This window comes from Myotis brandtii, unplaced genomic scaffold, assembly GCF_000412655.1.
Source record: "Myotis brandtii unplaced genomic scaffold, ASM41265v1 scaffold316, whole genome shotgun sequence".
In the NCBI taxonomy this organism is placed as follows: domain Eukaryota; kingdom Metazoa; phylum Chordata; class Mammalia; order Chiroptera; family Vespertilionidae; genus Myotis; species Myotis brandtii.
In genome coordinates this window covers 355620-381582 of record NW_005362116.1, presented here as the reverse complement: position 1 = coordinate 381582, position 25963 = coordinate 355620, and the positions used below count along the sequence as shown (strand labels likewise).

The window sequence follows — 25963 nt, the reverse complement described above, 5'->3', positions numbered from 1 at the left end:
CGGCCACGTGGATGCAGAACCCTGGCACCCATTGTGAGGTCTTGGGTCGGACTCGGCGGGAGGTGGGGGTAAGGGTTGGGGAAGAGAGACTTTCAAGGCTAAGAGAACAGAGGCCTAGACCCTGGGCCAGCAGCCAGGAGCGGGGCCAGTCCTGGAGGTGGAGAAAGACTGTTGATCCCAAGAAACCTCCAAGGTAAGTGGCTAGTAGCAGGGACAGTGATAATAACGGGGCCACTGTACAACTGGAGGCATTCAGTGGGGTAGTGTCTCCTACTCTGAAATGGGAACAATAGTAGCTCCTACACACTGGGCGGTTTCAAGGATTCCAGCCGCTTCCTGGGGGCCTGGCGTGAGGTTGCAGAGACAGCAATGTGCTGGGTTCATGAAATGAATTTGGGGGCTGGGTGGAGGTGATTGCCAAGAACCATCCCAACCAAGCTGTGTGCTTAGAACAAGGACAAGATTCTAGCTTCTGGCCAATTTTATACAGGACACATTATTAATAAGTACACCTTTTTTTTTTCCCCTTAAGGGTGAGTATGTGCCTTTAAGACACCCAGTTCTCAGAGGGATTAGACCTCTCCTGGCAGGTGCTTTCCTTCCACCCCACCCCCATGCACACTTTGGACCTATTATCTGCTTTGGGTTTATATGGGTCCTACCCATTGTGTGGAAATGCCTGCCCAGGCAGGGACCCAGCTTAGTCTCCATGCCCCCTTCCCCAGCCTGGAACACAGTAGGTCTGCACACTGTGTTGCTTGCTGGGAACCACGGATCCCTTCCCTTGACCATTTCAGGGAGTGATTTGACCTGCAGGGCCTTGTTAAGCCCTACTGTGTGCTAGGAGCTGTCTAGCCAGGCTCCTGGGGGTCTAGCTGGAGAGACATAGCAGTTACCATCTAAATAGTGTTACACTTAGAGCATCTTACATGGCCAGATGAGACCTGCAGACAATTATAGGTTTACTGAGCCAAACTGGTGTCTCTGCTGTGACACAGAGCGTTCTTTATGGCTAATATTGTTGTACATTCTGAGAATGACCCTGTGAGATAGATGCTATTACAGATTTTATAGAGGAGGAAACTGGCTAGTATATTAACTGAGTTGCCTAAGCTGGTCATTGGTAGCTGTTCCATGCTGCCCAGTGAGGGGCTTGCACAATCAGAATGACTTCTTAGGCAGGCGGGAGAATGGAGAGAAATTGGAAATGGGAAGATCAGGTGGATTGATGGTAGATATCAGTTTGAAGGCACTTTGGGAAATGAAACATTTACAACTATGGGGCTCCCAAAGAGAGCGGCTGTAGAGTGGGTCTCCTGGGTCTTTGTTAGGTAATTAAACTCTTGATTTCTATGGAGGGGGGCGGAGAGAGATACTATGTAGCAACTGAGACTTTATACCCATGTTTACATTGTAGTCTTAGGGAGGAACTCACTTAACTCAAAATGTCCCTATGCAAAAGAAAAAAAAAGTTAAAAGACTGATTTCTTCATGTTTGCGAGTGTGGTAAAAATTGCAAGGAGGAAATACTTAGAGAAAACGTCTTTTGAAGACGGAAGTAACATTGCTATGCAACCCCTGTCACAGATTTTGAAAGGTGTTTAACAAGAGCTGTGTGTGTGTGCACAAAGTTCCATGCTGCCCAGTGAGGGGCTTGCACAATCAGAATGACTTCTTAGGCAGGCGGGAGAATGGAGAGAAATTGGAAATGGGAAGATCAGGTGGATTGATGGTAGATATCAGTTTGAAGGCACTTTGGGAAATGAAACATTTACAACTATGGGGCTCCCAAAGAGAGCGGCTGTAGAGTGGGTCTCCTGGGTCTTTGTTAGGTAATTAAACTCTTGATTTCTATGGAGGGGGGCGGAGAGAGATACTATGTAGCAACTGAGACTTTATACCCATGTTTACATTGTAGTCTTAGGGAGGAACTCACTTAACTCACAATGTCCCTATGCAAAAGAAAAAAAAGTATAAAAGACTGATTTCTTCATGTTTGCGAGTGTGGTAAAAATTGCAAGGAGGAAATACTTAGAGAAAACGTCTTTTGAAGACGGAAGTAACATTGCTATGCAACCCCTGTCACAGATTTTGAAAGGTGTTTAACAAGAACTATGTGTGTGTGCACAAAAATAGTTTTGGGAGGCTTGAGATCAGAGGAGTGTTTGTTTGGGGGCTCACTAATTACTCACCGTAGGGAGTGAGTTCCATCAAGTGAAGGCTCAGTCCTGACGCCTTGGCCCCGTGCGGGCGGCAGTCAAAGGAACCTGATCGCCCTGTCAGGGTGCCCCTTTTCCGGGGGACTGGTCGAGTCTTTCAGGGCCACCCACACAGGCTGGACTCAGACATTCTATCTACCAGTGAGGACCCACCCAGGCTGTAGGTGCAGAATTCGGTGAGGTCCTGATTTCTCGGTAGCTTTCCCATTCCTGTGCCATCACTGGCCCTGGTCAGTGGACCTCACCAGGGCCCAGGGAGCCAGGACACTGGCTTCTGTGTCAGGGGAGCTGAGGGACAGAGGGCTCTTTGTGCAGGCAGCACCCACAGTGGCCCAAGCTCCTCCGGGGTCATCTTCCTCCACGTGCTGAGGGAACCGTGGCAAGGGTCCAGCTCATCAGGGTTTAAAAAAATGAGACCCACTGGCTGCTGGGGCTGGTGGTAATGGTTTTGTAGTTTTTTGTAGTTCTCACTGACCAGGGCTAGACTGGCATTGTCCCAACAGGGCTAAGTGTCACCCGAGGACAGAAGCGGTCCTGAATCGGGGAGGTGCCCTGAATCGGGGAGCTGCGGGCTGTGCTTTTAACGTGTCCCCAGGGCTCTGACCCACAGCGTGTGGGAGGGTACTTGGGAGCTAATGTCTGGTGGACTCAGAGGCAGGAAGCTAACCCCGGCTCCAGCCCCATTCCGAGGGGCTATGCCCTTGTCAGGAAGGACCTTCCCATCCAGGGCCTTGATTTTCCCACCTTTAAAGGAGAAGTTCACAGATAGGTGGTTTTCAAACTGGGTCCGTCGGGAGCGCGACAGGGGGAGCAGAGTGAGCGAGCTCGGGGTCCTATCCCCTGCTGTTGTAGGTTTCACTTTTTTTAAAGATATATTTTTATTGATTTCAGAGAGAAAGGGAGAGGGAGAGAGACACATCAATGATGAGAAAGAATAATTGATCGGCTACCTCCTGCATGCCCCACACTGGGGATCGAGCTCCCAACCCGGGTATGTGCCCTGACCAGGAATCGAACCGTGACCTGGTTCATAGGTTGATGCCACTGAGCCACGCCTGCCAGGCTGTAGGTTTCGCCTCTCAGTGACCCATGTGACTTTGAAGTGGCTGGAAGTACATCCCTGTACTTGGCTCTGGCATATAGAGATGCTTTGGCCGAGTGCCCAGAGCGCCCCTTCATGGCCCAGGCCCCTTCAGGTCTCTGGGCTGTGACTTTGAAGTGGCTGGAAGTACATCCCTGTACTTAGCTCTGGCATATAGGGATGCTTTGGCCGAGTGCACAAAGTGCCCCTTCGTGGCCCAGGCCCCTTCAGGTCTTTGGGCAGAAAACCATGCGAAGTCGGGGGTGGGGGGTGGGGGGGGAGCTGCTTCTCCATTCTGGCTGCCTTGCCCCCATCCTGAATGAGGCAAGAGTGACGCCCGTTGAGATTGCTCCAGCAGCAGCGTTTCCCAACCGGTGTGAAGACACCTGGCTGCCCTGTGGGGACTCGGTCCTCTGCTCGGGTGGCTCTAACTCAGCAGGGCTGACGGCCAGTGTTTCCTGGAGCTGAAAAGTAGGTGCCGTCCCCGGGTTAGGGTCTGGCTGAGACCTCTCATGAGCTGACCACACTGCGGCCCTGTCACAGCTCTGACCCCTAGGCTCTGCTGCTTTAGGCAGGCCTGTTGTCCCTAGAGCCTGCTCCCACAAATCCGGCTCCCCATTGCCACAGACCAGAGCCACGCCCTTAGGCAGTCTCTGCTCTTACCCTGAGTCGTGAGGTGGAGTCCACTCAGAGGAGTGGACAGGCGGGAGTCGGGGTGACCTGGCTCGTACTGTTGGGGCTTCCTGCTCACGAGTCAGTGGCACCCATGGGCTGGATGTAACCTCTGAAGGCTGCACAGCTGGGCAGAGTGGTGTAGACACTAGAGAATTTCCTCGGCTGGGCTCTCAGCACCTCTTTCTTTTTAAAAACAAATCTTTAACGCTCTATTAAGGTCTAATTTGCAAATCATAGCATTTTAAGTTTACAGTTCAGTGGCTTTAGTAAGTGAGCAGCGATTTTTACAGTAAGTTTGAGAGAATTTGCTACGTCTAATTTAGGGCACTTTTTACCTCAGAGATCCCTGTGTGCTCATGTGTTGTCACTCCCCATCCCCACCTTCAATCCCAGCCCCCAGGCAACCACTCATCTCCTTTCTGTCTCTATAAATGGAACTCTTCTGGGCATTTCGTGTAAATGCAGGCAGGCAGAATGTGGTCTTGGGGACCTGTCTTCTTCCGTTTAGCATGAGGTTTGGACAGTCACACAGGCCGTAGCATGAATCCGTACTTCATTTCTCTTGACTGCCAACTGTTCCACCGTGTGGATAGACCACATTCTGCTTATCCCTTCCTCAGTTCCTCGTTTCGCTCTTGTCCTAGCTCTTCTGCGGGCAGACTGTGTGACCTTGGGCACGTCACTTCCCCTCTGTGGACCTTGCAGGGCCCATCCTCAGAATGAGGAGGTTAGACTTCATTTCTGGTATGTGAAGAGCTAATATTGACTGAGCAATTGCCATTTGCCTGGGCACTGTGCCAAGCTCTTTACCCACATGACCTCCTCCAGGCAGGTTCTATTAAGGTCTCCATTTTACAGTGAGGAAACCGAGGCTCCTGGAGGCCACGTCCCTAGGGTCTTGGAGCCGGGATACATCATCCATTCATTTGTGCACTTGGTGCAGGTGCTATTAAGGCCCAGGGAGACAGCAGTGAAAAGGCTCAAAGGCCCTCCTGCCCTCTTGGAGCTCGAGTTGCATTAGGATAGACGGACAATAAGTAGCCACATAAGGTCAGGTGGTGGCAAGTGTGGAAGTGTGGTCAAGGAGGGCTTCTTGGAGGAGGCGGTCTTGGAGCCGGGATACATCATCCATTCATTTGTGCCCTTGGTGCAGGTGCTGTTAATGCCCAGGGAGACAGCAGTGAAAGGGCTCAAAGGCCCTCCTGCCCTCTTGGAGCTCAAGTTGCAGTAGGATAGACGGACAATAAGTAGCCACGTAAGGTCAGGTGGTGGCAAGTGTGTGAGGAAGTGTGGTCAAGGAGGGCTTCTTGAAGGAGGTGGCATGGGGCAGAGCTCTGAAGAAACCTTCTGAGGTATTGGAGGCAGAGTTTTTCCAGGCAGGAGTCAGGGCATTTCAAAGCCCAAGGACTGCTTCTGAGGTTCACTTCCTCCCTGGCATCCTGGGACTCTAGCCTGAGTGAGTGTGTGTGTGATCAATATATGCATAAAAATATAAATACTGTACATGTATTACAAATAATGAACCTGTATGTACCTACCACCAGGCTTAAGAACTAGGACGTTACAGCCCTGGCCGGTGGCTCAGTTGGCTGGAGCATCAACCCATATACCAAATAAATGCAGTTTGATCCCCGGTTGGGGCGCATACAGGAGGCAACTGATGGATGGTTCTCTCTCTTCCTTTCTCTCTATCTAAAAATCAATAAAAACATATCCTCAGGTGAGGATTAAAAGAGAAAAGGAACTAGGACGTTACAGTACTTGAGGAACTCCTGGGCAGGCACCCTCCTCCCCCAGGACGAATTACACCCTGAATGTTGCATTATCAGTCCTTTGTTTTCCTTTTTTGTAACATTTGTACGTATTGGTCAATAGTGGTCTTTTCTGCTACACAGATCCTTCTTCAGTGCACGTTGTTCACATGTATTGGTGAGATAGTGTTGATGTTGGGGCTGTGTAGTTCGCTTATTCCCACTGCTGCCTAGTACTTACTATTGAAGATATTGTGAGTATCTATTCTGTTGATGGACAGTGGTGGTTTCCAGGTCTGCCCGTGCAGGGACCTTCCAGTGTGTGTCTCTCATAGCTGCATGACGCACATTCTAAGAGCTGAGTTGCTGGGCATTAGGGAATGTGCACCTGTGGCTCTTGATTTGGTTTCATTGTAATGGTTAAAAGATTACTCAGGTTTTCTATTTCTTTTTTTTCTTTTTTTTAAAATATATTTTATTGATTTTTTACAGAGAGGAAGGGAGAGGGATAGAGAATTAGAAACATCGATGAGAGAGAAACATCGATCAGCTGCCTCCTGCACACTCCCTACTGGGGATGTGCCCGCAACCAAGGTACATGCCCTTGACTGGAATCGAACCTGGGACCTTTGAGTCCGCAGGCCGGCGCTCTATCCACTGAGCCAAACCGGTTAGGGCTGGTTTTCTATTTCTTGAGTCAGTTTTGGTAAGTTATTTTTTCCTTTTTTACATTTTTTTTGTATTGGGTTGTTCAGAGTATTTTATCGTCTATTGTTATGCCCTCTCTTTCATTTCTAACATTGCCTTTTTCTTTTCCTGGATCCTGCCTTATCAGAAGTTTGCTAAATTTTAGTCTTTTTTTTAAAAAAAGAATTAACTTTTGACTTTGATTTTTTTAAAAATATATTTTATTGATTTTTTTACAGAGAAGAAGGGAGAGGGATAGAGAGTTAGAAACATCGATGAGAGAGAAACATCAATAAGCCGCCTCCTGCACTCCCCCCACTGGGGATGTGCCCGCAACCAAGGTACATGCCCTTGACTGGAATCGAACCTGGGACCCTTCAGTCCGCAGGCTGACACTCTATCCACTGAGCCAAACTGGTCAGGGCTGATTTTTTTTTTAATTGTATATTCACTCCCTATATTTCTGTTCCTTATCTTCTTTCTACTGTCTTTGAGCCCACTTTATTTTTCTAACTTTTTGAGTTGGGTCTTAACTAATGGTTTTCCGCTCTTCTGTTTTTTATTTACGTTCTCCTTAAGGTACTTATTTCTTCTACATAACAGGTTTTTTTCTTCTTTATTTGTAAGCGTTGAGGGTGACCTCACTGGGGCTGTTGGAGGTGCTTGGCCTTCCTGGTTCGTTCGTTTGCTGAGAAGCCATGTGATGAGTCCCTGTGACTCAGCAGAGTGTGTGGTGGGAGCTGTCAGCCTCCATTTGTTAGTTTGTTAGTGGAGGCTGACAGCTCTTGTATTTTGAGAATGGAGGGGAGCCGAGCAGAGGGGTGAGGGATTTTCTCTCCACTTTTCCTGCAGGGACACCTGTGAGCAGGCAGAGTGAGTGCTAATGAGATGAGAGACACCCCCCTGGCCAGGGAACATCTGGAAGGATGTGTGCCCTCCCCCCTGGCCAGGGAACATCTGGAAGGATGTGTGCCCTCCCCCCAGTGGGGGTGTCTTTGAGAAATGTAATTTATTTAGGCCTAGCTCTAAGCTCAGCATCACCCTCAGAGACTGAGCTAGCTGGCACTGTAAGTGGATTGTTCAGGCCAAGGCAGGGATTTTGAACACACTTGTAACTCCCATGTGTCTTGGGTAAAGTACCTGCAGTGCCCCCGCCCTGACTCCACCCCCACTTGTATCCAGCCAGTGTGTGTCCATGGGTGTGGCCTACACGGCACTATGGAATGGTGCCTCCACCTGGGGGAACGGGGTTGCAGGAAAAGCTCAGGCCCTGAGGCCGCAGACTCAATACATTGCCAGCCCTGAAGGCCCTCTAACAGGTTGAGTGTAAAGTAACTGTTATAATATTTTTTTATTTTTATAATACACTTACAAGTTCCCTTTTGTCCTTGGTCAGATTTAATTTCTCTTTTCTATTATATTCTTATACCTACTTTAGAGCTTTTTGTTGTCTGGGCTACATTAGAATGATATTGTATGTGAGTTTTCCAGATATTAGCACTACATTTAGTCAGTTTTGTATATGCAGCAATGCATTTCACATACCTAGTATTTGTTCAATTGAATTAAATAGTATGTTATACTTTAAAAAAAACAACAACTGCATTTCCTGTGTGCTCAACACTTTACAGTTTATAGAGCCCTGTCTCAATCCTTGGCTCATTTCCTCCCTCCTGCCTGCCCTGTGGTGGGGATGGGGGTGGGGTTGTCACAGTCCCAGCCTGCAGATGAGGAGGCTCTGAGAGGTTTGGTATCTGGTCCTCCAGCCGATGGTGGAGACTGGTGAACCTGGGGATTTCAAATGCATTCTTACTGGGACTCCTGGACATCTTCCTCCCCCCTACCCCCAACACACACACATACACACACACACACACACACACACACACACACACACACACACACACACATCGCTGCCCCATTTACAAGTGAGGAAGCTGATCCTTGGGGAGGTGAAGCACTTGCTCAGGTCACACAGCTCAGACCTGCACTGGGACACTTGGCAGAGGAAGGTCCCTGAAAGAGCGAGGCGGACACCTGGCCCCTAAGATCCTTTATTCTGTATGTTTCTATTTGGTGGGTGTGAAGCAGTGCGGCCAGATGCAAGCTTCAGAAGAGATAAAATATTGCGGCTCGCTCTCGCCACGTGCAGACTGTGCTTGTATCTCGCCGTTGATCTCTGACCGCAGTGCGGACGTCACCCCGGGATCACAGTGTGGACAGGGCAGGCAGAGCCGCTCACCTGCCTTTCCTTCTCCTCGGAGCTGTTTGGCCCACTGTCTACCCACATCCTTCCCCCACTGCTCTCGTAACAGGGTCAAGACTTGTGAAACGGGATTCCTCAGGGACAGGGCTGCTCTTGGAGGCAGGAAGGGCGGGAGGTCGGCCTGACCGGTGTTGACCGTGATGTCCTCCGGCGGAAGTTTGGCACGGGGGACGCGGCATTTGGGTCCCTGCCAGGCAGAGAAGTTTCTCGTTTACATTTCCTCACCTCCCTCTTTCAGGTCTAGTGTCTTTTCCCCATGACCAAGGAGCTCATAGAAATGGCTAAGTATGAGACGATTGTGTGCTGGGAGTGTGGGTACTAAACCAGCATGGACAGTTCTGAATTTCTCTACTAATGTGTCTGCGCTGGGAGTGACACTCACCCCTAACCCGGTGCAGGGTGGGGGCGGGGGGCGACTGGCAGGGGAGCAGGGAGGCATTTGTGAGCTCCAGATGTTGCATGTGCCCTTGGGTTGGCATTGGGCGTGTTTTAACGTGAAGGACCTCAAAGAGCATTGTCAGGGCCGCGTTGAGCTGCATGGTGGAGTGATGTGGAGGCACGTTCCCTCGATGAAACTGTGGGCAGGAGGGCTTCAGGCAGGGTTACCCGGGGATTACCATGTCTCAGCAGGAACCCCGACCTCTGGCCCCATTCCTGGGGGCAGGGACTAGAGTAGTCAGGTGGGTCCTGAGAGACCTGAACCGGCACATGTCTCCTCCCTGGGATGTAATGCTGGCACGTCCTTCATATTGTTCATGCCTTTGCTCAGTAGCCATTCAGATAGCTGTGCGATTAATAGGACACAAGGGGAACCCCCTGGCCCCACCACTCCAGGGCTGGAAGGGCAGCCCCGCCTCAGCTCTTGTCACAGGCAGAAGGGATTTTTATATCTGTATGATTGTAGCTTTGGGAGATGAGATCGCGTGTTTTGCCTTTTAAGTTCTGCACTGAAGCATGGTTCCTAATGGCTACCCCAGCCCTCAGAATGCCATTAAAAAGCTGCCAAGTAGCCCGATGATGCTATCGGAGAGCCTAGAGCCCGAGTTGTCAGACTACCAGCCCCGTGAGGCTGCTGGGAGGTTTGTGGTAATTCCATGAGCCTCAGTGCCTACCCCTTGCCTGTGGCCTCAGGACCAGCACCCCTGGCCTTGGGAGGGCAGAGTGATGGGCAGTCCCACTGGGATGTAGCTCACCGGTTAGTCACAGAGGGAGCACATTCCTCAGCTGCTGAGCCCCAACTCCGCTAGGAGCCACAAGGCCAGAACGGGGCTCCCCCGGCACCGGCCACACCTCTGCCGCGGTGCTGCCTTGCACTGGGTCTGTGCTAGCCTGCCCAGTCTCCTGGGTCCTCCTTTCTTACTCTAATCTGCTCCCTGGGAGGGTGCGACCTCCAGGCGGCCAGCAGCGGCCTCCTTGAGACCCTGTGTCACCCTCCAGGGAGCAGGGGCATGTGGCTCTCAGTGACTCCTTGGGACATGCACCCCCCCCAGGCCTCTAACATGGGTGAGCCCTGTCGGTCAGGGGTCCAGGGCCATAATGCACGTGTCTCACCCTCCAGGGAGCAGGGGCATGTGGCTCTCAGTGAATCCTTGGGACATGCACCCCCCAGGCCTCTAACATGGGTGAGCCCTGTTGGTCAGGGGTCCAGGGCCATAATGCACGTCTCTCCTGGGCCACAGCCACCCCACGTCATGCTGCAGCGCTGCGGAGATCATGTCTGTCCTCTTCTTCCACACGATGCGCTACAAGTCCCAGGACCCCCGGAACGCTCACAACGACCGCTTCGTGCTCTCCAAGGTAGGAGCCCAGCCCGCGCCTTTCACCGGGGGTGGGTGTCATGGGCCCTGGGCCCTGAGAAGGTGCTGGCAGTGAGCCATCTCAAAGGGGAACCTCCCCACCCCCACTCCCATATAAGCCAAGCACTGGCCCAGCCTTTCCCTCGATGTCCTGCTCTGTGCAGGCCCAGCTGGTAAACTTAACCCAAGTTATGGAATAAATGACTGAATTCATAGGGGACCATGGAAGTGGTCTGCCGGGTGCTGTGCCTGTTTGCCACATGCAGGCCTTGAGTCCAGGTCTGGGTGCAGCCTTGTGGCTTTTTTAAAAATATATTTTTATTGCTTTCAGAGAGGAAGAGAGAGGGAGAGATAGAAACATCAATGATGAGAGGGAATCAATGATCGGCTGCCTCCTTCCTGCACGCTCCCAACAACTGGGGATCAAGCCCGCAACCCGGCACGTGCTTTTGACCGGAATCGAACCTGGGACCCTTCATTCGCAGGCTGACGCTCTATCCACTGAGCCAAACCGGCCAGGGCTTGCGGCTTTTTGCACACGTTTTTCTGTGCTGTGCCAGCACCCCTGGACCACAGCCTGCTCCCTCGGGAGTGTGGTGTGTTGCAGCGGGGTTTGGGATGGGACACCTGGTCTTGCCCCTCCTCCTGCACGAGAATCGCAGCCATGCCACAAACCCTGGAATCCGCCAGTACCCAGGCCCGGCTCTGTGGCCTCCTGTCTCTTGGGGCATCCTAGCTTAGAAGTCTGTCCAAGCCTGCTCATGCGCCAGAAGCCAGGGATTAGGGCGGCGAGCTGCCTGCTGGGGTGTTGGCGTCTGCCGGCCTCACAGCTGTGCTCTCCCTGCACCTGTCCTGGGGCCTGTGCGGCCTTGGCTGGAGAGAGGATGAAAGCGGGGGAAGTGGCCTTCACTTGGTTCCTTCCTTGAAATGGATCCCCGGGCCGGCAGGCTCGCCAGGCCCAGGTTTCAGTGTGCGGTGGGCACAGCTCGCCGTCTGACCCCTCCCTCCATCGTCCATCCCTGGCAGGGTCACGCAGCTCCCATCCTGTACGCTGTCTGGGCTGAAGCTGGATTCCTGCCCGAGGCAGAGCTGCTAAACCTGAGGAAGATCAGCTCCGACTTGGACGGGCACCCTGTCCCGGTAAGTGTACCCCACCAGGAGCCGCACGGGCCTCCGGCTCCACTTCCTGCTTCCCGAGGCATGTCGGAAGCGGGGTGGCGGTGCCCACTGAAGAACCGGGGGTATTAAAAGGTGGAGAAGGGCATTGATAGGAGGAAGGAAAGAAGCGGGTGTTTTCGGGGCTCGCTCCATTCACCCCAAGCTGGTGCTGAAGGGTGAGGCCTTTCGAGGTGCTCTGCGGCGACTGCAGAGATAAACTCTCCTGAAGCACCAGGCGCCCAGCTTCCCTTCCCCACGGGCCTCCCTGGCCATATAGACACAGCGCGGGAGAAGAGGTCCCGGTGTCAGGGAGGGGGTTGCAGGATGCTGGTGGTGCACCAGGGAAGGGACCCAGTTTGCTCCTCAGGGTGCTAATCCCTGCAGGTGTTTGGAGTTCATGGGTTACCATGGGAACACACTCCCCCCACCCCCATCTGGGCACCCACTAGGGCCAAGCATTCTGTCAGTTTTGTCATGAATTCTGGCCACTGTGTGAGTTGGACGATGTAGGCTCCCTTTACACATGAGGGAACTGAGGCCCAAAGAGGTTCAATCTCTGGCCTGAGGTCACACCGCCTGGTGGGCAGAGTGGTCGGTATATGAACCACAGCCCCACTTACTGCTCTTGGTGGAGGCTGCCCTGGGGCAGAGCCTTCTGCAGACCTCGGCGCATGGCTACGCCTGGGTGGGCGTGTGGCGCTCAGGCAGGCTCTCCAGGACCCCGGGAGGTGAGCTGCTGCCCTCTCTCCCCTGTGAGTGACTGTGGCTCTCTGTTGTGACAGAAACAAGCTTTCACCGATGTGGCCACTGGCTCCCTGGGCCAGGGCCTTGGGGCCGCCTGCGGGATGGCCTACACGGGCAAATACTTCGACAAAGCCAGGTAATGCTCCCGCTCCCCACCCCACCCTCGGTAGTTTTGGGAGGGGTCCAGCCCTCACTGTTGGCACCAGGCACTCGCTCTTACCTGAGTCGGAGCTGAGTAATAGTACGTGTGTGGCCTAAGGCTGGCCCATGACCAGAGGAGGAAACAGGCTCCAGGGAGTGAAGGGACCGCCCTCAGTCCCTTGAAGTGACTGGTGGGGCCAGATTTGAGCCCAGAGCCCATGCTCCTGGCACGTGCTCTTTGTCCAAAGTGCTTTGGCTGGTGAGTTCCTGTGTCACCCCCAAGCCTGGTTCTCGGACCCTGGAAGTCTCCGTGGGCCCCACCCTCGGTGTCTAAGTGCCACAAGCTCGGGCCCTGCTGCTTGCCTTTGCATTGGGAAAGGAGAAGATGATGGCTTCTGGAGGGTTCTGGGCTTCCCTGACCCCACCTGTCAGCCAGGGAAGACACAAACATTGGAGAAGGGGACCGATCACAGAGATTTGCTGCTTCAGTGCCAGGTGGTGGAGGCAGAGTTCAGCCACAAGGCTGTCTACGTGTCCTCATAGGACCTGCAGCCCGTCTCTATTGGGGGGCAGGGAAGTGTTGGCTGCAGGCTTTAAGGAGATCACTGTCAGCTGGTTTCTACACCATTCCCGTCGGGGGCCTTGCACTCAGTGCTCAGAGCTTGGTAGGTTTTCACCTTGATAACCGCCCTGCGGGCTGAGTGGTGTCTGAGCACAGTTACTCCTCCCACCGATGAGGAAACTGAGGTAAGGTGTGGTGGAGGCTGGATTTAAACCCAGGGCATGCACCCCTGCTTCCTGAGTCCATATTCAGAGTCCTCAGACTGTTCTGAGGGGCCCGAGCAAAGCCTAGGAGGTTCAGGGAGCCCAGTGGGTAAGACACTTCCTACAGGAGGGGCTAATGGAGCCTGGCCTGCAGGTGGCAGGAAGGGCCCAGCTGTGCAGCCATGGCTTCCCCAGCGCCCTACAGCCCACCCCTGGCAGTGGGAGTGTGGCGACTGCAGCCCACCAAGGACAGGTGGCTGCAGGGAGCCTGGCTGGATGCCACACTGCGGTGAGCACCTACTGCGCGCAGGGGAAGGGGCTCCTGAGACTGCCCTTCAGGAGGTGGCTGTGGCTGTGAGGTGTCCCAGACCCTCCCAGGCCAGTGTCACCTGGCAGCACAGCCTCTGCCTTCAGTCCCCAGAAGTGATTCACTGTGAAGTGAAGAAAATCACAAGGAATGGGATGTATGTTTAAGAGTATTTTGTTTGGCACAGAACCAGAGATGCAAGTTAGTCCCAAAAGCTGCTTGAAGTAATTCCCCGTGAAGGGTCTTTTCCTCACCCTAACGTAATGGAATGAGCCAGTGTAGGGAGAAGGGGTTCGGCTGGGTTCCCAGCAGCAGGGCTGGCCAAGGCTCAGGGCCTGGGACTGTGCGTGGAGGGAGGGGGTGTGGGAGATAAGGGTGTCGAGGGGAGTATCAGGCCATGCCAGGCTCCCGGAGGCCGTGTCCTGATAGAGCGCACCTGGCCTCCAGCATGTTGCCCAGCCACCGGCAGGGCCCATGCATCACATTGACTCTTTCGTTTCTTTTTAATAGTTTTGTTTTGATTGAAATGCTCATTTGAAAAATACAGAAAAGCAGTAAAAAGAAATGGACATTTTCTTTACTATTTTTTAAAATATGTTTTTATTGATTTGAGCGAGAGAGAGAGAGAGAGAGAGAGTCATTGATTGGCTGCCTCCTGCTCACTCCCTACTGGGGATTGAGCCCACAACCCAGGCATGTGCCCTGACCCGGAATCCAACTGGTGACCTCTTGGTGCATGGGTGGACGCTCAGTCCACTGAGCCACGCCAGCCGGGCTTCTTTCTTCGTAACCTCTCCCCCATTTAAATCTCAGTGAATCGTATTTCCTCCTCATTATCGTGACAAAAAACTTGCAAATGTGCAGCCCTATACATTCTGCTCTTTAGAAAAATCTGAACATTGTGAGCCTTTTCTCACAGTGATTGCTTGCCGTTGACGTTCTGCGTTATGGGCCTGCTGTACCCCGTTCAGGCAGTCCTCTGGTTGGACATTTGGGGAGGTTTGCAAACACCTCTGCCACAAGCAGCCCTCTGTTGAGGGTCCCTTCCCTGTGTGGTGGTAACTCAGAGCTTGGGGTGAGCCTGACTTCTGTGGGGCTTCAGTGTCTTTCCCGAGGAGCCCAGGTTGCCCTCCTGACCTGAGCCTTGGACCCAAAGGCCAGTCGGGCTTCCTTGGAAGTGGGTGTGGGTTGGGAAAGCAGCCAGCCTGCTTCCCTGGAATTCCTTTCTGGGGAAGTGGGTCCCTGCAGGCCTCTGGCTCCGCCCCATCCGGCTGGAGACCCGCAGGGCGCAGCTTCAGATAAGCCCCTGAGTGTGGGTCCTGGGACCTTCTGCTCCCGGCCAGGGAACTGGTGGCCTGGCCTGTTGGAAGCCACAGAAGGGAAAAATGAGGGGTGACTCCTTAACCTGCTGGCCTGTGGAGGTGCTGAGTCATGCTGACAGTGCCATGGCTGTGCCCGCCCCTTCTCTGGCTCCAGGACCGGTTCCTGCTGCAGCAGCAGGGCAGCTGTGTCCCCTCTGAGCCCAGCCAGGCACCAGCCTCACTCCCTGGCCTTGCAGCTGGACACCGGGCAAGTCCTGCGGCTCCTCCCTCCATGCCTGCTTCCCTAGGCAGCAAGCAGTGGACAGTCAGACCTGTGTTTGAATCCCCGCGTAGCTGCTCCCAACTGCATTGCCTCCAGACGAGTCCCTTCACATCTGAGCCTATTTCCTTGTCTGTGTCCTGAGAATAACAACTGCATTTACATTCCCTGGAGGGTTAGTGAGTATAGGGCCCAGCACCTTGCTAGAGCCCCCTAGGAACCCTAGATGCCACATGCCAGCCTGTGGGTGGGGTTCCTGTTTCTGTGCCTGTGGCTGCTGCTCCTCAGCCATTCCCTCACATCTGGGAGATGTTGGAAACGGGAGGTGGGGGGGGGGGGCGGTCAGATCCCTGTACTGGTCTTCCTACCTCTAGCCTCACCCCGTTGGCCCCATCCTTCCCCAGATCCAGGGAAGGTTCAGTCAGCCGGGTAACACCCAGTCCAGCGCTCTTTTGACCATGTCACTCTGCCTTTGAAAAGACAGTGGTTGCCTCTGTTAAGAGCAGGAGTGGCCCTGGGGTGGAGAAAGCGCAGGCCTAGCCCCTCCTGTCTTGGGCAGGAACCAGCCTCAGACGCTTGGGGAGAGGTCACGTGAGGTCATGTCGCAGCGTGAGTCCCCTCGGGAGCTGGTGCTCATTCTTTACCTGAGGCCTCCCTCTAGGGTGCTGCTGGGCACACCGCCCAGGCCTCCCAGCCCAGCTTCTTGGAGCAGAAAGGCCCCCTTTCCCTCTGGCCCTCCAGCGAGTTCCGGGCTCCCCCAGCACGCGGGGGGGGGGGGGGGGGGGAGTGGTTCCCCCCTGCAGCCGGCAGTTGAAGGCCCTCCTGCCTGTGCAAGTCCTTGGCCCCGGTGAATATTCCTTTTCCTTGTGCCCTGACAAGGGGGGTGGGGGTGCCCACTGAAGAACCGGGGGTTGCTCTGCAACTTACCGACCAGACTGCTGCCTCTTGGAGCTCTCTCTCAGCAGCCAGTACTTTGTGGAGCTCCTGACAGCTTCCTCCACAGCCACTTCCTCACGCTGTGGACTTGGCATGGGCATCAGGCACCTGCCAGCGTCATTGCACGTCACGGGGAGGGGGGCGCTCCTTGACCCAGAGCGCAGGATCCTGGGGAGGGACAGGCCTGGAGCGTGGTGGCCCAGGGCAGGTGCCAGCTTCATCCCCACCACCTGTCTGCAGCTACCGTGTCTACTGCCTGCTGGGAGATGGGGAGCTGTCAGAAGGCTCCGTGTGGGAGGCCATGGCCTTCGCCGGCATCTACAAGCTGGACAACCTCGTGGCCATCCTTGACATCAACCGCCTGGGCCAGAGCGAGCCGGCCCCGCTGCAGCACCAGCTGGACGTCTACCAGAAGCGCTGCGAGGCCTTCGGGTACGTACAGGCCGTGGCCGGGCACCCCCAGCCCGGGAGCACGGTGCTGGAAGCTTGCAGGTGCAGGGGCTGAGGCTGGAGGCGAATGAGTCCCTTTTTCAGGTTTTGACACAATTTCAGACTTTGGGCATTTGGGCTTAAAGTGGCAGCCCAGGCCACCTCATGGATTTGTGTGCGAAGGCCCAGTTTTAAGTGAGTTCCTCTGTGTGGCCGTGTGGCACGATAGCTCTCAGAGACTGCACATAACGTCTCACACATCCTCACTTTGTTCTTGGGTGGGTGGGGGCTGCATGGTGTGACCCACACTTGCTCGTGAGGCTAAGGGGCATGAAGGGGTCTGAACCTGGGTCCGCTGGCTGCCTCCTGTGCCCAGCTTCAGCCAGCCTGTGGAAGAGACCAGCCCCCTCTCCTGGTGAAATGGGAGAAAGGGTTTGTGAATTCAGTCACGTGTTACAAAGCAGGGAGGTCCATGTGGGTGTCAGCCAGCAGGGCTCTCACCTCAAATACAAGCCACTCTGCCGTTAGGGCTCGGAGGGCCCAGGGCCAGGGCTCAGTCCTGGCTGCGGAGACTGGAGGACTCTGGGCGTGACTGTGCAGGGCTCTGAGGGCTGAGGGCCCTGTGTGGATGCGTTTAACAAGTTCCAGCACCACACCCAGTACCTGTGGAGTGATCAGACAAATGAAAATTAGGCCAAAAAATTCATCAAGAACCTAACAGATTCCAAACCCAGTGCATCGTCCCAAAAGCAGCTCTCAGTAGGAAATGAATAGATGAGGAACAAAAGAGGCAATAATTGGACTAAGCTTTGAATGACTTAGGAGAGAGGAAAATCTGTACCAAGTGAACAAGAGGAAGTGAAAGGATGTGAAAAGAGAAAACAGGAATGTTTTAGACTCCCCAGCTCCCCAAGGCCTTCCCCTGGGAGCCCCTCTCGGGGTCCCTGGGCACTGGTTCTTGCCCCTCACTGCCCCCTTTCTGTCCCCAGCTGGCACACCGTCATCGTGAACGGACACAGCGTGGAGGAGCTCTGCAAGGCCTTTAGCCAGGCCAAGCACCAGCCGACAGCCATCATTGCCAAGACCTTCAAGGGCCGAGGGATCTCGGGTCCGTATGCACGAATCTCCCTGCCACCCCTGGGAATGGGCCCTGTGGCTAACTGAGCGGGTGGGGGTTTCCACGAAAGGGGCCATTCCTCTAAGATCATGTGTCTGGGGAGCTGCAGTAGTGAGTGCACCCTGGCTGGAGACTCAGTGGTCAGCAGGGCTGAGCTTAGGATTCAAATCCAGGCCAGGCTGGCCTTGGCTGAGGGCATGTGTAGGCAGAAGGAGAGGAGGGACCAGGAGGGCCTATGGGTAAGGGGAAAGGAGACCATCCCACCTGCCCTCCTCACTCGCACTCTCAGAGCACCCTCCACAGCCCCAGCTGTCTGCCCTGAGCTGATGGGCCAGCAGGGCCCTGGGAAGACCTGGTTCCCCCAGGTGAGGGGTGGGACAGCCCTCCGGCCGTAGAAAAGGGCTGAGCAGAGGCCTGTGCAGGCGGAGAGCCTGGAGGATCTGGAAGACGGTTCCTGCACCAGGCGTAAGCATGATGCCGGCATGTGGCTCCCTAGCACCCAGGTGGGGAGATGGGGCTAGAAGTGGTCGGGGACTTGACTGTGGACACAGGGAGTCTATGGCACTGGAGCCCTAACCACAGGCTCTGGGCTGGCTTCCTGTGGCAGATGTCCTGGCTGTGCCCCCGCTTGGGGGGGCGTGGCTCCTCTGGAAACCTCTGTGGACACAGGGAGTCTATGGCACTGGAGCCCTAACCGCAGGCTCTGGGCTGGCTTCCTGTGGCAGGTGTCCTGGCTGTGCCCCCGCTTGGGGGGCGTGGCTCCTCTGGAAACCTTGGCGCTTCCGAGGGGAGACCTGGGGGTCCCTGGGGCTGCCCAGTGCTGCCTCAGGGGTCAGTCCGTGGCTCCGCCCAGCTGAGGCGACCTCGGAGGTCCCCGCACGGTACAGCCTGGCGGTTCTGATGGGCCTGCTCCATGGCTCACAGCTGTTTCCGGGACCTGGCAGTGCTTGCCCTGCTCTAGGCCTCAGCTCTCCCTCCTGATGGCCAGGATCCCAGCCCAGCCAAGAAACTGAGTAGGATTTCTACAGCACGTGCCTCTCCGTGGGCTCGGGCCGGGGCGGTGGCACAGAAGCGAATGGGACAGGGCGATCTGCCCGTGCCTCATGGTGCCTGGCACAGGGCTCTGCTTGACTGTGATGACACTGTTCCTCCCTCTCCCCTGGCTGTCCCTCGACGGGTGGGGGGCCAGGCCCCCGGAGTAGCTTCCTGGCCCTCTGGGAGTATCCGTCTTACCTGGCCCTCTGCCCTCTACATGGCACCCGCAGGGGTAGAAGATAAGGAGTCTTGGCATGGGAAGCCCCTCCCCAAGAACATGGCTGACCAGGTCATCCAGGAGATCCAGAGCCAGATCCAGAGCAAAAAGAAGATCCTGGCGACTCCCCCGCAGGAGGACGCCCCCTCGGTGGACATCACCAACATCCGCATGCCCACCCCACCCAGCTACAAAGTTGGGGACAAGGTAGAGTCCGGCTTCGCTTTTCTAGACTAGCTGGGTGGGGTGGCCATGGTTCCCCGGCTCCCCAAGGTTGGGGCCAACAAGGGTCTAATCTAGAGGACTGGGAAAGGGAGGAGAGGGGTTATTTCAGGGTGAGGGGGACCCTGAGGGGCTGCTCTTGCCAGTTCCTTCATGGAAACAACCAGCTCAGGAATCATTTACCTGCAGATGCTCAGAGAGGGCAAGGGACTTGCCCACAGTCACACAGCAAGCTACTGATACTACTGGGATCAAAGCACAGCTCCTGAGTCCCCCATCCCTGGCCCTCAGCCTTGGCCTGAGCTCAGGACTGGCCTTCGTCTAGCCTGGCAAAGGCTAGGGAGGCCTGCCCTGCTCTGGGGCCTCCCCTGGGGGAGTCCATCTGTGTAGCTGGCCTCAGGCTTTCTGACTCCCAGACTCAGTGTATTCCTGCCCAGAGTGGGGCAAGTTCACAGTCCCCCTCATGTGCAAGGGGGGCAGGGAGGGTGCTATTAGGACATCTTTTGCAGCTCAAACCCCTCGGCTGGGCTGGCCAAGGGACTGCAGGGACTCCCAAGTTCATTGTAGAAGTTAACTTCACAGGGTCGTGTGTTGTTGATATTCCTTTTTCTGCCCCAATTTTTCTTTTCCTCCCTAAAAAGTGTCCCCCAGAGGCTGTGCAGGGTTCTAAGCTGCACCTCACAGGCGCCCGGGCGGTGCTCAGCCTTCCCACTCTCCTCCCCACAGATAGCTACCCGCAAGGCCTACGGGCAGGCCCTGGCCAAGCTGGGCCACGCCAGCGACCGCATCATCGCTCTGGACGGGGACACCAAGAACTCTACCTTCTCGGACCTCTTCAAGAAGGAGCACCCCGATCGCTTCATCGAGTGCTACATTGCCGAGCAGAACATGGTGGGTGCCGGGGCGGGCAGGTGGGCACAGGGCCAGCCACCGCCTTGGGGGAGAGGTCTGAGGGGTGCAGGGGCAGGGCTAGAGCCCTTCGGCCCCTTTGGGCAGCTACGTTGGCTGTGCCAGGCGCCTCCTAGGTACCCAGGGAGACCTCAGAACAGCTGGGATTCAGCACTGACCTTGACTTCAAGTAGCCACACTGTGGGGTGTGCCACACCCAGGTGGAAGTGTCCTGGGTGAGTGCGCACAGAAGAGCTGAATGGGCTCAGGTGTGCACAGGAGCGCTGCACGTGAGCCAGGTGGGGGGGATGGGCTCTTGGGGCAGAGGGCCTTCCAAGTGGAAGGTGGGCTGGAACACGATGGGCCCACCAGTCACGTCTGCTGAGCCCTCTTATGCACAGGCTCTGGGCCCCTGCCGTGCACACAGTTGGGTTAGCAGCGCCTTATCAGGAACAGAGGTGGTGAAACAGGAAGGATGTTTTGTCCTGTTTGTCAAAATATCCGCTTCTGGCCGAGCAGCCTAGCTGCCGGGCCTGCAGGCCTTTAGGGACCGAGAGCTTCCTCCTCTGGAGGCTACTGGCTCTCTCACCGAGGTTTTTCCAGCGGAACCTGAAGTCCTCTCTCTGTGGTTTCTAGCCTTGGCAGCTGGAGAGTCTGGCCTAGACTGGCAGGATGTGGAGGCTGAGGGGGCCCAGGATCTGGGGGAGAAGGGCTCACGTCAGCGGTGGGTTGCTGAGCTCTGCAGAGACAGCCAACTTGGAACCAATGCCTGTATTGCTGCTGGGCGGAGCCTCCACTGGCACTCGGGGTGGGAGGGCTGGTCTCTGCAGAGGCCTCGGGGTTGGCCAGGAGATGGGGGAGGGGATTGCATAGGCTGGGAAGATGGACCATCTGCACCCAACTTGACTAGCCTGCTCTGGGAAAGGCTTTGCTTGCTGCTCGGGGGAAATGTTCCCCAGGACAGTAGTTTTCAGAGAACTTGTGAAATGGTTATTTCAGCCCTGGCTGGTGTGGTTTGGTTGGTTGGAGTGCCATCCGGTGCATGGAAAGGTTGCCGATGCGATTCCTGGTTGTGGCACATACCCAGGTTGTGGGTGGGGGTGTGTACAGGAGGCAATGATAGATATTTTTCTCTCTCTCCCCTTTCTTCTCTCTAAAATCAATAAAATATATCCTTGGTGAGGGTTTAGAAAAGACAAATAACATGGTTATTTCAAGTGGAAGGAGTTGTGTTTGAAAACTTGGGAGTCCATGGTGTGCAGGCATCACTTGGAGAGGAGGAGAATTACGTCACTAGGATGACAGAACCCCTAGCCACCCTCTCCCTGCTCTGCCCCCAGGTGAGCATCGCCGTGGGCTGTGCCACCCGCAACAGGACCGTCCCCTTCTGCAGCACCTTCGCGGCCTTCTACACGCGGGCCTTCGACCAGATTCGCATGGCGGCCATCTCCGAGAGCAACATCAACCTCTGTGGCTCCCACTGCGGCGTGTCCATCGGTGAGTTGAACCGGGGCCAGGGTGCTTAGCCCCTGGGCTTTCCCTGGACTTCTGGGCCAGGTGGTCAGGGGGAAGGTGGGTCCATGGGGGGGTCTTGCTTCAGCATGTCCTTTCCCACATCCCAGGGGAAGACGGGCCCTCTCAGATGGCCCTGGAAGATCTGGCCATGTTTCGATCAGTCCCCATGTCCACTGTCTTCTACCCAAGTGATGGGGTGTCTACAGAGAAGGCGGTGGAACTAGCAGCCAATACAAAGGTTGGTCACATGCTGTTCTGTTTTCTGCTGAGAGAGGGGCGGCGGGGGGCGGAGAGGCCAGCCTGCAGGCACAGTGCTTGTCGTTCACTGCCCCAGAGTGGTGTCTCTTGACCTTCCCCTGGTGTCTGTAGCTTGTAGAAGTTAGACTAGGAACAGTGAAGTAGTCGCCATCCTTCCTGCTGCAGGACAGGCATTGGTAATTGATCACCATGCTCTTTCTCCACTGAGAATCCTAGCAGCCCTGCCAGTGTGGTAGGTGATGCCTGTCTGGCCTTGGCCTCCCTGAGTTGGAGTCACCAAGACATAATGAGCAACATGGTCCTGACCAAGAGCCGCACTGCCCTAGGCCAGAGGGCCGGGGCCCGGGCATGCTGGAAGCATCCTGGGGAGCGGCCCCACTGGGTGGCCACTCTGCCTGATGGAAAACTCATTATCCGTCTGGGGCTTGGGGCTGGCAAAGTCGTTGGCCACTGTCCCTTGGGAAGAGTGTTTGGAGAGGTGCACCCTGCAGGGGGCAAGAGTCCTTTTCCTCCTGGAGGAGCAGTCGCACGAGGTGACTGACAGACACCTCCATGGGGGTGGAGGGTGGAGGACGTTTGCGGGTGGGAGGTGACAGCCTTCTAGAACAACCTTGCTGTTTGAGGAGGGATGGCTGCGTCCCGTAATCCTCGGTTACTGTTTCATTCCAGGGCATCTGCTTCATCCGGACCAGCCGCCCCGAGAACGCCATCATCTATAGCAACAACGAGGATTTCCAAATCGGACAAGCCAAGGTCAGTGTGGTTCGTGCCCGGGGAGACCCCACAGAATGAGCCCGAGGCCAGGGCCCACCTCAGGCCACCAGTCCCTGAGCCTCACTGGCCCCATGTCACCCCCAGGTGGTCCTGAAGAGCCAGGATGACCAGGTGACTGTGATCGGAGCCGGGGTGACCCTGCACGAGGCCTTGGCTGCTGCTGACCTGCTGAAGAAAGGTGAGGAGGGAGGGCCCCAAAGAGTCTTAAATCGGGCGCTGACTGCATTACTAGGTCTTGGGAGTAGGAATTAATTTCATCCAATTAAGTGATAATAGCTACCCCATAAGCATTTGCTTTGTGCCCGGCATGATGCTGCATGTGGCCACAGTCCCTGCCCTGAGGCCCTGGAGTCAAGGTGCCCAGCACAGTAGTCAGATCAGAGGCCCTGGGGCCTGTCAGTGGGGTTGAACTGCCACTCAGCTGGGCACTAGTTAGTAAGTTATTTAGCATCGTTGTGCCTCCTTTTCTCATCCGTGAAATTGAAATACTATCACCTTCCCCATGGGGCTGTCTTGGGGATTCAGTAAATAATAACCTGGTGTTATTTTTGTTATATTTTTATTGATTTCAGAGAAGAAGGGAGAGGGAAAGAGATAGTAACATCAATGATGAGAGAGAATCATTGATCAGCTGCCTCCTGCACGCCCCCTACTGGGGATGGAGCCTGTAACCTGGGCATGTGCCCTGACCAGGAATCAAACTATGACCTCCTGATTCATAGGTCCACACTCCACCACTGAGCCACACCAGCTGGGCAACCTCTCATTATTATCATCATTAAGAGCTTGAAAATGTTAGCTACTGGTAACATAGAGGAGACAGGCATTAGCCTCCCCTACGACAGAATCACAGTAGATGTCACATCTCATGCTGAGCATGAAGGAGAGGCCAGATATGGGCATCCTTAGGGCAGTGACCTCAGATACGCAAAGGACTGATGAGCAAACAGGAGCGAAGAGGGCCGGGCAGAAGGAACTGCATGTACAGAGCTCGGAGGAGCTGGAGGAAGGTGGGGGCAGGAGCAGGGTGGGCTGGAGAAGCCGGGGAAGCCCGGCCCCAGCAGGGATGGAACTCCAGGGGGAGGTATGAAGAAGGCCTGGCGGAGCTGGACTTGTCCTCCTAAGGTCATTCTGCTGGTCGTCACCTGACCTGACACCCCGGCTGCCTGCCTGCAGCCACAGCTTCCGTCCCCGACATCCCATGAGTACATGGCTTGTCTCAGATCAGACACCTGGAGCTCTCTGGCTTCCCCTCCATCTGCAAAGGCATCTGGAGGAGGAAAGAAAGCTGTGCAGGCCCCACACTTGCCACTCGGTGTTGACCGTCCAGAGGCCGAGATCCTCTGGCCCTGGGCGTGAGGGAAGAGGGACCAGAAGCTCCTGGAACAGCGGGGAAGGCTCCCGGGAGGAGGGGTGGGTGCAGGATGCCAGAGTACCTGGGCACCACATGTCAGCAGAGGAAGGGGGCAAGCTCTGGGGGTGGTAAGCATGAACGGTGGGAACAGGACAGCTGGTCCCCAGGACGGGCTGGCCGCAAGCTGGGACAGCTCTCAGGACACCCCAGCCAGTCCCCCTCTCAGGGCTCAGCAAAGGGCAGACCCACAGCATCCAGCCCATTTCCCTCAGCACGTCCCTGCACCTTCTGCCCTCACAGAGAAGATCAACATTCGCGTGTTGGACCCTTTCACCATCAAGCCCCTGGACCGGAAACTCATTCTTGACAGTGCCCGGGCTACCAAGGGCAGGATCCTCACCGTGGAGGACCACTACTACGAAGGTGAGGGGCCTCGCCAGAGAGCCAGGGCCGCTGGGGCAGGGGGTGAAATGTTAGCTACTGGTAACGTAGGGGAGAACTCTCAGCTGCTGGAATCGCTCCACAGAGGCCCTGCCACCCAGGAAGCCAGTGGGGAGTCCCATCTCACTGCTAAGAGTAGAAACAAGGTGGTCTGTGTCCCGGAAGTAGTTACTGTGCAGAATCAAACTGGGAAAGCCACACGCAATTTCTGTCTCATGAGTCCTTACAGAGCAGTCCTCCATAACCCACACCACCTTCTCCCCACAGGGGAGGAGATGGGCCTGGACTCTGGGGACAAGGACAAGTCCATTGGTGACAGCTGCCCAGATGATGTTAAAATGACTCAGATGCCACATTTGGGCTTATGAAAAGAAAATATTGTGATTGATTCATGAGGTCTGTTACGGCTACTATAGGGGCGAAGGGATAGTGTATATGCCGTCTCTGTAATCGTTGGGTTAGGGCCGTGGTCGGCAAACCACGGCTCTTGAGCCACATGCGGCTCTTTGGCCCCTTGAGTGTGGCTCTTCCACAAAATACCATGTGTGGGCGCGCACTACCACGTGTGGGCGCGCACGTACAGTGTGATTGAAACTTCGTGGCCCATGCATAGAAGTCAGTATTTTGTGGAAGAGCCACACTCAAGGGGCCAAAGAGCCGCATGTGGCTCAAGAGCTGTGGTTTGCCAAGCCGCAGTTTGCTGACCACTGGGTTAGGGTATAAACTCAGGCTGGCAGAGGGCCAGGGGACCCCACCCACTGCTCAGCCTGAGGCCGAATCCCCTGACTCTCTCCCTTTCCTTGGCCCAGGTGGCATAGGTGAAGCAGTGTCCTCTGCAGTCGTGGGCGAGCCCGGCGTCACCGTCACCCGCTTGGCTGTCAGCCAGGTTCCAAGAAGCGGGAAGCCAGCTGAACTGCTGAAGATGTTTGGCATTGACAAGGATGCCATTGTACAAGCTGTGAAGGGCCTTGTCTCCAAGGCCTAGGAAGGGGCTTCTACACATTCCTGAGAGATTCTGGCAGGTGCTCAGAGATGAATTGAGAGGAGTAGCAAATATATCTTTTGTGAAAAATCCATCAGCCTCTGAAATGTTTTCTTTCTGGATGCAGCCAGTGCTGTTTCTGGGGAAGAAGAGTAGAGGGATAGGGGGGAGGTGGGCACCCTTGGCTCTGGGCCAGGACCTGGTGTCCCAAGGCCTTCTGCAATCACCTCCCCTGGCACCCACCTCACCCACCACAACTGCTGCTGCCCTCCCCCAGCACCGCCAGGTGACACTGGACTGCAATCGGCCTTCCGGCCCAGAGGTTGCAACCCAAACCACTCACACTCAGCTGCCTGCCCCAGGGAGGCTGGGAGCTGCCACAGGCCCGGAGTTGTCCGAGTGCCTTAGGGCCACCCCACCTTCCCCAAGGACCCACAGCCCTGCAATCAGAGGTCTCCACGGGTGGGGAAGCACATTTGCTTATTGTCCCTGCTCCTGGCCACATCCTCTTAACCGGTAACCTCAGAAGCAGAGGGGCACAGGGCAGCCCGTCCTGGGGAAGAAGGTGACCCTCAGGCTGGCCTCAGAGCTGCAGGTGGCAGGTTAACAAGAAGGTCCAGCTCT

At 55.5% G+C, this 25963-nt stretch overlaps 1 protein-coding gene across 2 annotated transcripts; it reads left to right on the top strand.

Moving 5' to 3' along the window:
• The first annotated feature begins 6 nt into the window (after window positions 1-6).
• On the top strand, window positions 7-25431 carry TKT (transketolase). 2 transcript variants are annotated; one of them, XM_005870296.2, is made up of 14 exons: window positions 7-193; window positions 10359-10476; window positions 11502-11615; window positions 12416-12513; window positions 16348-16539; window positions 17526-17644; window positions 18919-19112; window positions 19854-20018; window positions 21356-21512; window positions 21638-21768; window positions 22458-22541; window positions 22647-22740; window positions 24217-24339; window positions 25167-25431. In XM_005870296.2, the coding sequence occupies exons 1-14, from the start codon at window positions 12-14 to the stop codon at window positions 25340-25342; spliced, it is 1947 nt and encodes a 648-aa protein (XP_005870358.2). In that variant the 5' UTR covers window positions 7-11; the 3' UTR covers window positions 25343-25431. The 2 variants fall into 2 exon arrangements, with proteins under 2 accessions (XP_005870358.2, XP_014398426.1); XM_014542940.1 differs by lacking the exon at window positions 7-193 and adding an exon at window positions 3045-3049.
• The last annotated feature ends 532 nt before the right edge of the window (window positions 25432-25963 follow it).